This window comes from Poecilia latipinna, unplaced genomic scaffold, assembly GCF_001443285.1.
Source record: "Poecilia latipinna isolate Pla-1442-1.1 unplaced genomic scaffold, P_latipinna-1.0 Scaffold73, whole genome shotgun sequence".
In the NCBI taxonomy this organism is placed as follows: domain Eukaryota; kingdom Metazoa; phylum Chordata; class Actinopteri; order Cyprinodontiformes; family Poeciliidae; genus Poecilia; species Poecilia latipinna.
Genome location: NW_015112689.1, coordinates 80,839 through 92,409, shown reverse-complemented (window position 1 = coordinate 92,409; position 11,571 = coordinate 80,839). Strand labels below are relative to the sequence as shown.

The window sequence follows — 11,571 nt, the reverse complement described above, 5'->3', positions numbered from 1 at the left end:
CACCCAATAGATTGAGTCTCAAAATCAATAAACGACTAATGTTAAGTAAAACTGATACGAGGGACAAAATGTCTGATCGGGACGCATCTTGCTCATTCTGCTGTTGGCTCCAATTTGGAGGGCACTTACTCAGAAAACAACAGCAAAGTTTCATCAAAAGTTTGAATGAAATCCTAACCTTGTCTGATTTTTTTTTTCATTTTTTGTTTCTCGCCAAATTTTTGTGTAAAGTGTTACCGCTCACCTATGGATTAAAAAAAAGGGGGGAGAAAAGCTTTGAAACGTAATTTCTAATATGACATTTTGAATGATCTCTAACTAATATTCCTCTTAACAGTTTGAATGTGGGACACACACATTATATATATATATATATATATATTGAACCCATCTGGGAGCTGGTGGGGAAAAAAAGAAGGTGTTTACGAGTACATCCGAGCTTCTGCCTGTCCCGCGTGAGCTCGGAGGAATGATAGCACTTTAATTTGATTCAGAAAAATATTCTCGAGGGGAGCAAAGCTCATTTATGCCACTAATACATCACTTGTTGAAGTGAGGAGAAACATCAATACAGCTAATATAAAAATGATTACAAAGTACCCCTGGTGACATTTTTACCACTTTGCTGAGCACACCACTTATGATATCGAGACGCGCTGAGAGATGCATCAAGATATATAAAATAAAAAAGAGCGAGGGAGAGGAGAGAGGTGTGTTTATTCGCGCCTGTAGCTATGCGAGTAACGCAGGGATCTATGTTTGGAAAAGTTACTCTATCAACTTCTGCTGATTGGATATTTACATACTGTTTACACATTTATGTAGAGCGCGGGTAAAATCCAAACAGACGCGCTCTCTTGCATATGCATGGCATGCAGATTTTGGACCGTGCAAAAGAATCCACAAAGAGAGAACGGGCTGGCCGATGGCTTACAGATGTAGTAGTACTCGTGTCCGGGCCTGAACTCGAAGCCCAGTGAGAAGGGCGTGAAGAGCTGGAACTTCTCTGAGAAGCGCAGGGGCCCGTCCGGACCGCTGGGGCGGTTGCACTCCCAGCGTTTGAAGCCGCGCATCCTGTGCTGGCAGGAAGTGTAGCCTTCGTGGTTGACCATAAACAGGATGTAGCGCTCCATTCGCCCATGGGACGGAGGGCCCTCGTAGAAAGGACAGTAGATGTCTAGATAGTCGTTGATGTTCACCGCCACTCTGTACTCGCCGTGCCAGAACCTGCAAAACAGGAGCAAAACAACAAACTGTGGATTAAAACCTCAGTGATTCAACATGACAAGTGTGTTACCTCCCAAAGATGTGGATGAAGGAATCGTGAGGTTTGCTGAAACAGAATTTGATTGTGTGAAAGACGCAAGAGGAAAGGACTACTTTCCATGAAAAACTATGAATATTGACTCGCTACCTAATACTGGATTCCTGTATGATTGCACAGCAGAAAGAGCCGGGCTGAGTTTCCATCTAATGTAATCACACTGTGTAACGTGAAGACAATTAAATTCCCTGGGGCTGAAATTGATTAAACTAGAATTTGACTGAGTGAGATGTGAGTGTAATTGGATCAAACTTTTTTTTTTTCAAAGTAAAATGCCCAGAGATTAATTTATCTGTAACTTTAAATAAACTCTGCTGATGTTGCATAATTTTGATTTGAAAAAAAGTTTGCAGCTACATGTGGCTCTTTCCTACCATAGCAACTCTTATTAATATTGGTCTTCCACAAGTGAATGACACTAAGACGGCACACAATTTTTGTCATTAGATCACAAATAATATGTGTTAGGTTTTCACTTTAAATAAATATGCAATGATATATATATAAGATTCTCTCTTTTGAAAATATTTGACATTTCTCTTTGCTTAAAAACCTAAAAATAATAAGGAAAAAAGCCTGCAAGTTCTTTGACCATAAAACAGATTTTATATGGCAGGTATTTAAAAATTTTTTTCTAAAAGTTTGACTACACTGCAGCATGCACAGAAACCAACTTAACTTACTAAAGTAAAGGCGTGAGAGCTTTGATTCAAGGGTCTGTTCCCAGTGAGGGAGCTTAAATGAGCTTGGTGGGATGATACTTGAGAGAAGTGGGTAAAGTGATGTTCAAGAGTAGGCCGTTAACATATTTTAATCCAAATCTGCAAAGCCGGGAATAGTAGGTGTTCAGCTATTTCAGCACACACTGATTACTGAGGCTGGCATAAAGAAATGTGTGTAAAAACGAGTAAATAACGACATGCACACAGTATACTATATAACAATGTCATTTCCTTCCTGTATTTTTTCAGCTAGAACAAAGTCAAAGAAAGTCTGATGTAAAATGCTGCTACAGGAACACGTGTGAAGACGCCTGAGCTCTTTGACACCTCCACTCTTTTTGCTTTACATAGCAGAACTTTGAAAATATACGCCTGCATTGTTCCACCTAGACAACAGGCTTCATCTCCGTGCTTCCCTTTGTGCCAGAGCTCCAAGTACGGAAACAAAACTTGAGAAGTAAAAGAAGTGAAACTCCTGCTAACAGATTAAAGTTGTGGATATTAATTATTTTATTACTCTGGCTCACAAATGTTTTCACACCCCTGCAACATATTTAGCAGTTTCTGAGTACAACTGCGTATTTATCGTGTGCAGTGCCAGCTTTTCATATGATTTCCTGCATTTTGATTGGTTGGTTAGGGAAAGACGGAGGGACTGCACCCAGAGCGCCATTCATGCAAGAACCACCGCAGTTTGTGTGACAGACCAACACAAAGAAGCATGTCATTGTTAAGGAGAAGTTCATTTGTATTCATTAGTGAACATACAGCATGATGAAGACCAGGGAACTAAGCAGACCGGTCAGGAATGTAGCTGAGGAGTCGTTTCTGGTCAACGATTTAGGTAAAAATAATGTACCGAGCTTGTACAGTTAACACACTCTTCAGTCTATTATCCAAACACACACAACACATTTTAGATGTTGATTTGAAGATTTTATCTTACTAATCTCTACTCTGTGTTGGTCCGTTTAATAAAACCTAAATAAAAACAATTAGAATTTGTGGATTCAACCCCAACAAAATGCGGAAAATTCAAGGGGCTTGAAAAATGAAATGGAATAAACTCTGTAAAATAAACAGGCCACAATAACATTAGGTATATGTTTTACTACTTATATCAGCAGTATATTGTATTTTTGAGTGTGGAGGTGAGATAAACGCTATTTATGTTGAAACTCGTTTGAAAACGGAAACACATCACCTTCCAAAAGTGAGTTGTTGGAAAAAGCTGTGGGCGAAAAGGATACCTGGTCCTATATCTCTGTATGATATTTTAAGTGTTAACATCACATATGACATTCATCGAGCCGTCGGTGACAACATAGTGAGAGTCAGAATTCGTCTCGGCGGCCATAGAGGTGAACCAGCAGCTTCTTTTTGACAAGGATTTTTTAAAGTTGCCTAAGAAAGTACTACCTTTTTTCCATGCTTTATTTTTTTTGTGTGTGTGTGATGCAGTTTGGGGTTGATAGTCCATTTCAGTCACTGATCTATGCTCAGAGGAATCTGCAGGGATCCTCCAGGGATTAGAGTTGGTCTGAGGAATGAAATGTGTCTTTGAAGTTTGTCCTCTTTCTGAGCTTCACTGATGTCTCCATTGTTTTGACGTGTTGAGTAAGAGGTTGTTTCTGCGGCTGCTCTTCATCTCATGCCGGTTCTCGGGTTTTATTGAAACAACGAGGCGGTGTTTATCGTCAGCGCGGCCTGGTTCTGAACACGACGGTAAGATTTGATCTTTATCTTAGGTCAATTGCATGCATTGGCAAAGGTTTTCAAGGAGAATATGAATGTTTTCGACTAAAAGCCATGAAAATAATGCCTTTGAATTGTGTTTAATTTTTGCACGGAAATACGAGACACATTTGTCAAATATAAATGCTGACAAACTTGCACCGTAGTTCATGGTACCCATGCTGTCAATACTTTGTATAAAACCCATTTGCCAGTACGACAGAACTTTTCTGATTTCACAAGATTGGACGCAGGTTGGTCTTTGACCATTCCTCTCTACACAATCTGTCTATCGTCCAAAGTCTTTGGTCCTTTTTTATGCCCTCTTCCTTCAGTCTGCAGGTGTTCATTATTTATTAAGGTTTATAGACTGTGAAGGCCATGAAAAAAAAGGTGAGTCAGTATCTGGTGAACCTTTTCCATGTTGATTTTGGATCACCAATAATGACCCATTTTCAGTTTTCTGGCAGTCAACAGGCATTTGAAAAAGATCACAGTGCCACACACACACAAACAAGGGTTTCTGGGTCCTCAGCATCACAGATCCTCTGCCGTACTAAACAGCGTCACAATGTGCTTTTCCACATACTTTTCTCTTACAAATCACACCAAACCCCTCTGGATGGTTTGTTGCCAAAAAAATAAATAAAAACCCACGGTCTCATGCCCTCATCACACCATTGTGTGTCTACCTTGCCTTTCACGAGAGTAGGAAGCTAAGCTTTTATTGGTAAATGCTCCAGCATCACCATCCTACACATTTCACACTTTGGCAAATACTAATTTGATCAACAGCTATGCAGTGTTTACACAACTGATATCTTGATATTGTAGCAACGAATCAATAATATTATTTTATGCAGCACTATGAAGAGGTTCTGTCTGTGCTGACCGTGAGTTAATCACCTCAGCATGCAGATGCTTGAAACTGAAAGTGAAACTGACAGGTTGACCAACTTTCTGGTTAATTTCTGACTCAACCAGAAATGAACCAGAAAAAAAGAGGAAGAAAAAGAGAGGACAATTTCACGGCCAGAGCAGCAAACCCCGTTGTGAAGTAGCACAACGTGTTTGATTCCAACACTCATACTCAGAGAGTGAGGGCATCAAAAGCGACAAACATAAAGGAGTGACCGTTAAGGTGGCGGTAGGAGTTTGTCCAATATTGGTGGGTTGAGCCCTTGGGCAAGGCACTTCACCCGCCTTGCCTAATGGTGTTGATTAGAGGGACCAGAGGCACTGATGCATAGGAACCTTGCTTCTGTCAGGACGACTCAACGTAGCGTAAAGCACTTTGGAGTCCTCTGGACTAGACAAAGCTCTCCTCAAGTACAGGCCATTTTACACAAAGTCCTCATCTGACCTAAGCACCCAGTTCACAATCCCAGGAGAGTTTAGTAAACTCCATAAGTTTAAGTTTGTCGTGGCGTCTGTTCCAAACAACTGTTTAGCACATAGACAGCATCTAACTATAGTTGTTATTGAGACGCTGTGTCCCCGAGATGCCGTTCTTTGCTGCCGTTCTCTAACTATGAATACTTCACTGTCTCCCTTGCCATCATAGGAGATGGCAAGGGACATGCTGCCACTGTGTTTGGTGGCAGCATAGCCAAAAGTTATAAGTATCTGTATCACGTCATATTTACAGTGTCACCCAGAAAAAGAGAAAGTCACTGCTTACTTATTAGAGGTTTTTAGAAAGTTATGAAAAAATAGTTAATTTTATTTTCAAGTTCAAGTTTCAAGTTCTTCCTAATTTGTGCAAATTAGGAAGAACTGACCAACTTTGTGTTCTTTTGCCATGAATAACCCTCCACAAAAGTGAAATAACTTTGAAACATTCTTCAGTGCACTATGTAACATCTTGAACAAAGTTTAAATGAATCGGTGTAATATCAAATGTCTCGGCGGACATGCGCACCCCCCTGTTGCAACCGCTTCTCCCGGTGTTTGTCATTATCGCCATCTCTCTCCGTGGCAACAAGATCAATTTAATTTCAAATGTACCACATCAAATGGATTTAAGCTATGGCAGATTATCAAATCCTGTTTCGCGAAGCTCGACAAATTTGAGACGCGGGAAAGCATCTTCAATCAAATGAGCATAAACAAAGACGGGTTTTTTTTTTTTTTCAGGGCAATCTCGCCACCGCAGATGGTCCGTGCACACACACGCAAGATTGAGTTTTTTTTTTTTTTTTTTTTAACAAATTCATCATTTTCCTCCTCACCTTGACAGTAATTGATTGCTTGGAATAAAGACATTTTAGCCTAAGCTCTCTTGGTTAGCGGGATATTTAGCTTTGGGACAAATTATCCCTATAATGGCAGGCCTGTCTCCCTCCCAGAGGGCAAATCAGGAAGTGAGTTAGATGTGAAATGAGCACATTCATGCTTCGGTGCCCTATCAGAGCACAGCCCGCCGCTTCTAAAGGGATCCTTGAGCAGATCATTTAGAGGCATTGATCCACTGGGGAGCTCCTCTCGGCTCTCTCTGCTCCCAATCAAGTCTGATTAACTACTAAGGGGGGAAAGGCATGGAGAGAAACAGCAAGTGTGATGCACAGAATGAGAATAAAAGCACTTCAAGGAAAGAACAGACGGGGAAAAAAAGACAAAAGAAACAGGCAGAGGAGAAATGGAAATATGCCTGGAATGAGGACAAAAGAGGAAAAAGTAGAAGAAAAAAAAAAACGGAGAGGGGAGGGAGCGGACTCGGAAATATGGGGTAATGAGATTGCATTAAAGGTGGAGGCCAGATGGAGGAAGAGCAGATGGAGGAAGAGTTTTTCTTTTTTTTTCTTTCTTTCTGTGTTTCGTTTTAATTCTAACAACTGTGGTTTTCCATTTGAGGAAAATGTTCTTCGCCTATCGATCGTCCAATGATACCTTTAGGGATGACAACCATTTTGCATTAGCCCTTGTGAATTTACAAGCAGGAAGTGTGCGTGTGTTGCTACCATGGCTGGGTAAATGGTGGCCTGGTAAAGAGGGTCTCGATTAGCGAGGATGCTAGGTTCGAAAAGGGGGCTAATGTGCCAGGATACATTAGGTCGCATTAAGCCACTAAGCGCTCTGGCCTGCTGCTTTGACACCGTCTGCATTCCTAATCCACCAAGGCGAGGGGAAACTGCATGTGGAACTGTGCGTGTGTGTGCGTGTGTGTGTGTGTGTGTGTGTGTGTGTGTGCGCGCGCCCAATGCTGGGGTGTCACTGCACTCCGAGATCTTAAGCAGCACATGTTGATGCGAGGGCAGGTTTGTGTGTCCCACAGCCTCCATCTTGTCTTCTCAGGCTGTGTGTCATTCAGAATTAAACACACACAGTGCACCAGCCAAAAAAGACATGGGAAAGCACTCATACTTCCTTCATGGCTACTTCTCAAACAGCTATCCTCAGTGTGTGTGCGCGTGCGTGTGTGTAGCTGTGTAGGAATTGGAGAGCAGGAGCTTCTTTTGATGAGCAAAAGCGTGTGTTTTGGACCTCTGAAAATTCGAACAAATTAGTCAGGGGTCATAAAATGCAGAAAACCCAATGATCCAGACTGTACAAATAATTGACCAGTAGTTATTTCTTGAAGATTTGAGGATTGACTCCATGTTAACTACTGTGACCATTTATTTTTTCATCATGTAAGCGTGTGTCTTAATATGACCATGTGGTGTTTGTTTGCGCATGTGACAGTGATGCAGTGCAGGAGTTTTGGCTGCTAGCTGCAGCAGAGAAGTAGCAGTGTTGCTTTGAAAGGGCAGGAACATTTTTATATCATTGACCATAATAGCAATTTTAATACTGGATATTGATTATTGACCCAAATTTTCCTATTGGTGCATCAATATGTAAAAGAATACTTCACAGCTCGTGTAAGGATCAAGCTTTTGTTGAACACTTTAAATCCATAAATGTCCTTAATGGTTGCTTAATGGGATTAAGCAGAGAAAAACTCCTCTCTGGTCACAATTACTTTTTTTTTTTTTTTTTTTTACAGATATTTTTCACTTTATTTATTCTTTCATCTGCTTTTCTAATGTTTTGAAACAAAATGCCTTTCCAGTGAAAGGCATTTCATATGGACGTTTTTAATAAGTTTTATGCATGTTGATCTTCCTATAACTTTTTTGTTTGTTTTCAGAATAACACACTTATATTACAGTCAGATTTGTTTAAGATGATTAACAAACCCTATTCCAGTTGAATGGAATGAAACATATTTTAATTGTAAAAAAAAATAAATAAATGTGGTTTTGATTTCTGTATTTTGTATGAACGCTGAGACCAATAACAGTGTGCACGCTTTTTAAAAGAAATTAGGAATAAGAATGTGATTTATACCCAGATAAACCAAAAACAGAAGGATCACTCACAAACAATGTGTTTGATTGAGCTTTGAATATGGCAGTGCGTTCGTTGCATTTTCTCCCCATTTCACATTGTCAGAGTGTAAAACTGTGGTTTCAGTGGCACCTAATCTCCCAATGTCCCAGATTCTCCTCACATTTCCACTGGAGTGTCATCCTCTGTACTGCAGCTGGAGAATGTGGCGTTTGCATTTCACTTCTCGGCTGCTTTTAATAAACCTGTTAAGCTGCAGGGGGAACGAATATCACGAAAAACTAAACAAGCTTGCTTGAAAGTGTCGAGCGTGTCGCTGTAACGGGAACTGAGAGACAAAAAGTGGAAACGTGCTTGAATATATATATATATATATATATATAAATTTTCCCCTCTTTGTTTTTTCCATGTACAGTACCAACTACGTGTTAATCTGTGCGTAGTGGCTGCTCACCAGTATTCAGTCATCAACATCATCTCTCAGGCCATGGCCATGATCAAAGCATATGCTTGGAGAAGCATTGGATATTTACTGAGCCTTCCTGCGTGCTAAACAGAAGGCTGGATCTACTAACACATCAAAGGAATTTTCCCTCTCTCCGTCTCTCCCTTCATTTTCTCCGTTTCCCTCTCCCTCACTATGTTAACTCCGTCCCCATGCATTACTTTCTTGTTTTCTCCGGCTTCACTTGATCTCCCTCTGTCACTGCCACTAATGTGCCCTTCACGCTTCGGACTTAGAGAGGGAGAGAGAGAAAAAAAAAAAAGTCAGTCAGCCTAAATGCTTGAAAGATTTTGGTAAAAAAAGAAAAAAAAAAGAAAAGAAAAGTCAAGTGGATGAAAGTGGTTGTCTGCATACTTAAAATACACTTTTGAAAGATCGTCTTCATTGGACAAACACTCCTTCAAACAGATATTAGGCTCAAGGTGATATTATTAGCATGGCTGGAAAATAACGTGCAGAAGTGCAAGCTTGCATTCACAACCGTGGTTATCAATCAATGTCATGCTGTGTCGTAGCCTGATATCCCCAGATTCCGATGGGTAAGGCAAGATTACAGTGATTGGAGGAAAGATTAAATTTAAACTGGTATAACTTTGCAGAGGACATCTTGGTTTCTGCTGTTTTGCTTTAATGTGGCTGAAATCCTAACTGGGTTGGAGAAAGCACACGGATCCAGCCGCTTTGGCTTTGAAAAATCAATATCCTCAGCTAACAAATTCCACTTCCAGCTCATTAATAATTGCATAATAGCATGTTGTTACATGAATGTATTGATACATTATTTAAAAGGCTATGTTATATTTTCATATGAGCACATAAGATTTTGGTGGATTATTTTTTTTGGGGGTCAACTACAAGTTACATGTCTCAGTATGTTAGTGGGAGACATTGAGCCTATTTCTGTTTCTTGCATTATTTTAGTTCTTTTTTCTGCAAAGGACAAAGATCATCATATTTTAGATCCAGAAAGCCTAAAAAGCCTAAAGGTAAAAAAAGATAAACAAATCAAAATCACCCTTTTCACTGCTTTTTAAAGCTTACAAGTAATTTGACAAATGCAACATTCTAAAAACGGATCTCTTTAAAACAAAATACAAGACCATATATATGGATGATTACATAACAAACGTTTGTTCTTTTAATTGGAAAACTTCAATTGCAACATGGTCAAAGTTCATGCTAGAGCTATTGCGATAGCTCTAGTGATATGACCAGCCAGACTATTGCTCACAAATAAGACCACAAGATTGTTTGTGAGCATAAAGTTTCTGAGGTAAGATGATACGTTTTCTAACTGTAGTTTTACTTTTTCTGTGTCCTCCTGCTGTTGCTGGCGGGTCAATTCATAAAGTTAAATCAATTGTTGGTCACTAAAATGCATATTTATGTATGCAAACAGCTGAAGTCAAGAATTATTTTTCCCCCCCAGTATCTTAAATTTAATCTGTTTGATTCCAAATAGCTTTGATTTCAGTATTTTTGATCCACAGCATGCATGTAGCTTTATCTGGAAGTGATTCTTTAATCTGAAAGGACATGCATGAAATCAACTTTTAAAATCTTAAGGCGGTCTCCACAGTAAAAACATTTTGACAGCTACTCTAATAGTTGTTAAACTCACATAACTAAACCACAGACTGATGAAGTAAAAACTGGGAATTTTATCTGCTTCCATTCACCGCTGCTATGTTTTACACAACCACTGCACAATTTGCTAACGTGAAGTATTTTGTTGACACAGTTGTTGGGAGAAATGGGAGTGCTTACCCCTAGTACACATATCAGGCTAATGATGCTGGTCAGAACTGGAGAACAAAAATGATCTTTCCATCATTGCTACCAGGATTTGAGTTGTTGTAGAGACTGGACTAAAGCAGCAATCACACTTTGTTACAAATTATTTGCCAGACTAGTCTGTTAATTCTCCAAGTTCTTTTGTGGTCATTGTCTTATGATTGATGCATATGTTCAGTGTTTTGTAGTCACCAAATCAGTCTGCTTTGGGCTACATGCTCAGCTGGCTACCGCTTGTTTTTCTTTACATTAAAAAAAAAGACTATTTGTGACCTTAAAGATCCTATCTCAAAAAAGGCCAGCGCTCTCGATTCCCAGAAAAGATGGTGCATGTGGAAAATCCAACAACTCTTACATGTGGCTACATCTTTGAAGAATGCTTTGTAGGAAAGAGTTGTGTCCACTATACAGGATTATAAAAAGCAATGAGTTTCGCTTGCTGATTGAACATTTGGACAATTTTTTTTTTTTTTTACGCATCTTCCACAATGACATGCGAGTCATTTTTCAAAGAAAAAAGCCATCCTGTCACATATTCATCTCCAACCCTTAGGTGTAGTTGGTAGTATATTGCGCCAGCACAGAGTTTCTCGTCGTTCTCTTTCTGGCGGAAACAAACATCTGGTTCGCTCTCTGCCACATACCAGCGCACATAGACTACGGCGTTATTACTGGCTGTATGACTTATTCAGCACATGAAACTTGCACAGCTTCCCCTCATTTGGCCTTTTGGCAGGAAGAAAGCGCAAGCTGTTGCACCGTGTGTGTGTCTTTAACTAGCCTCGGTTACGCTGCTGTCTCAGTCTGCCGAGCCACGGCTTCAGTCATTTTCCCAAATTAACTCCACATTACTCTCTGTTTTCTATCTCTCCATCTTCATCTGCTCCTGTCTCGCTTTTTCTTTCTTTTATTTTCATCCCCTCAATCCTTATCTGCTAGCTTCATTTGCTCCTTCTCTGTACCTTTTTTTTTTTTTTTTATCTCCATCACAATCCCTTCAGGAGCAGCTCAGCATCTCGGTTGGTCTTCTGGATTCCCATCGCCCCCCTCGTGTTTTCCCTCACTTTTCCCCTCTGTCTTAACTTTCCTTCCGCATTAATGTATTTTCGTGCCCCCTGCCGGTCCGTCTTCTTCTCTCTGTTTGTTCTGTTTGAATGTTT

At 40.0% G+C, this 11,571-nt stretch overlaps 1 protein-coding gene across 1 annotated transcript in view; it reads right to left on the bottom strand.

The window, feature by feature from the left end:
• Positions 1-11,571, bottom strand: part of LOC106935720 (ephrin-A2-like) — a 55,215-nt gene that overhangs the window by 18,638 nt on the left and 25,006 nt on the right. Inside the window, exon 3 of the mRNA XM_015016343.1 lies at positions 935-1,227. Coding sequence (XP_014871829.1) covers positions 935-1,227 — 293 coding nt within the window. The remainder of the gene's footprint in view (positions 1-934; positions 1,228-11,571) is intronic.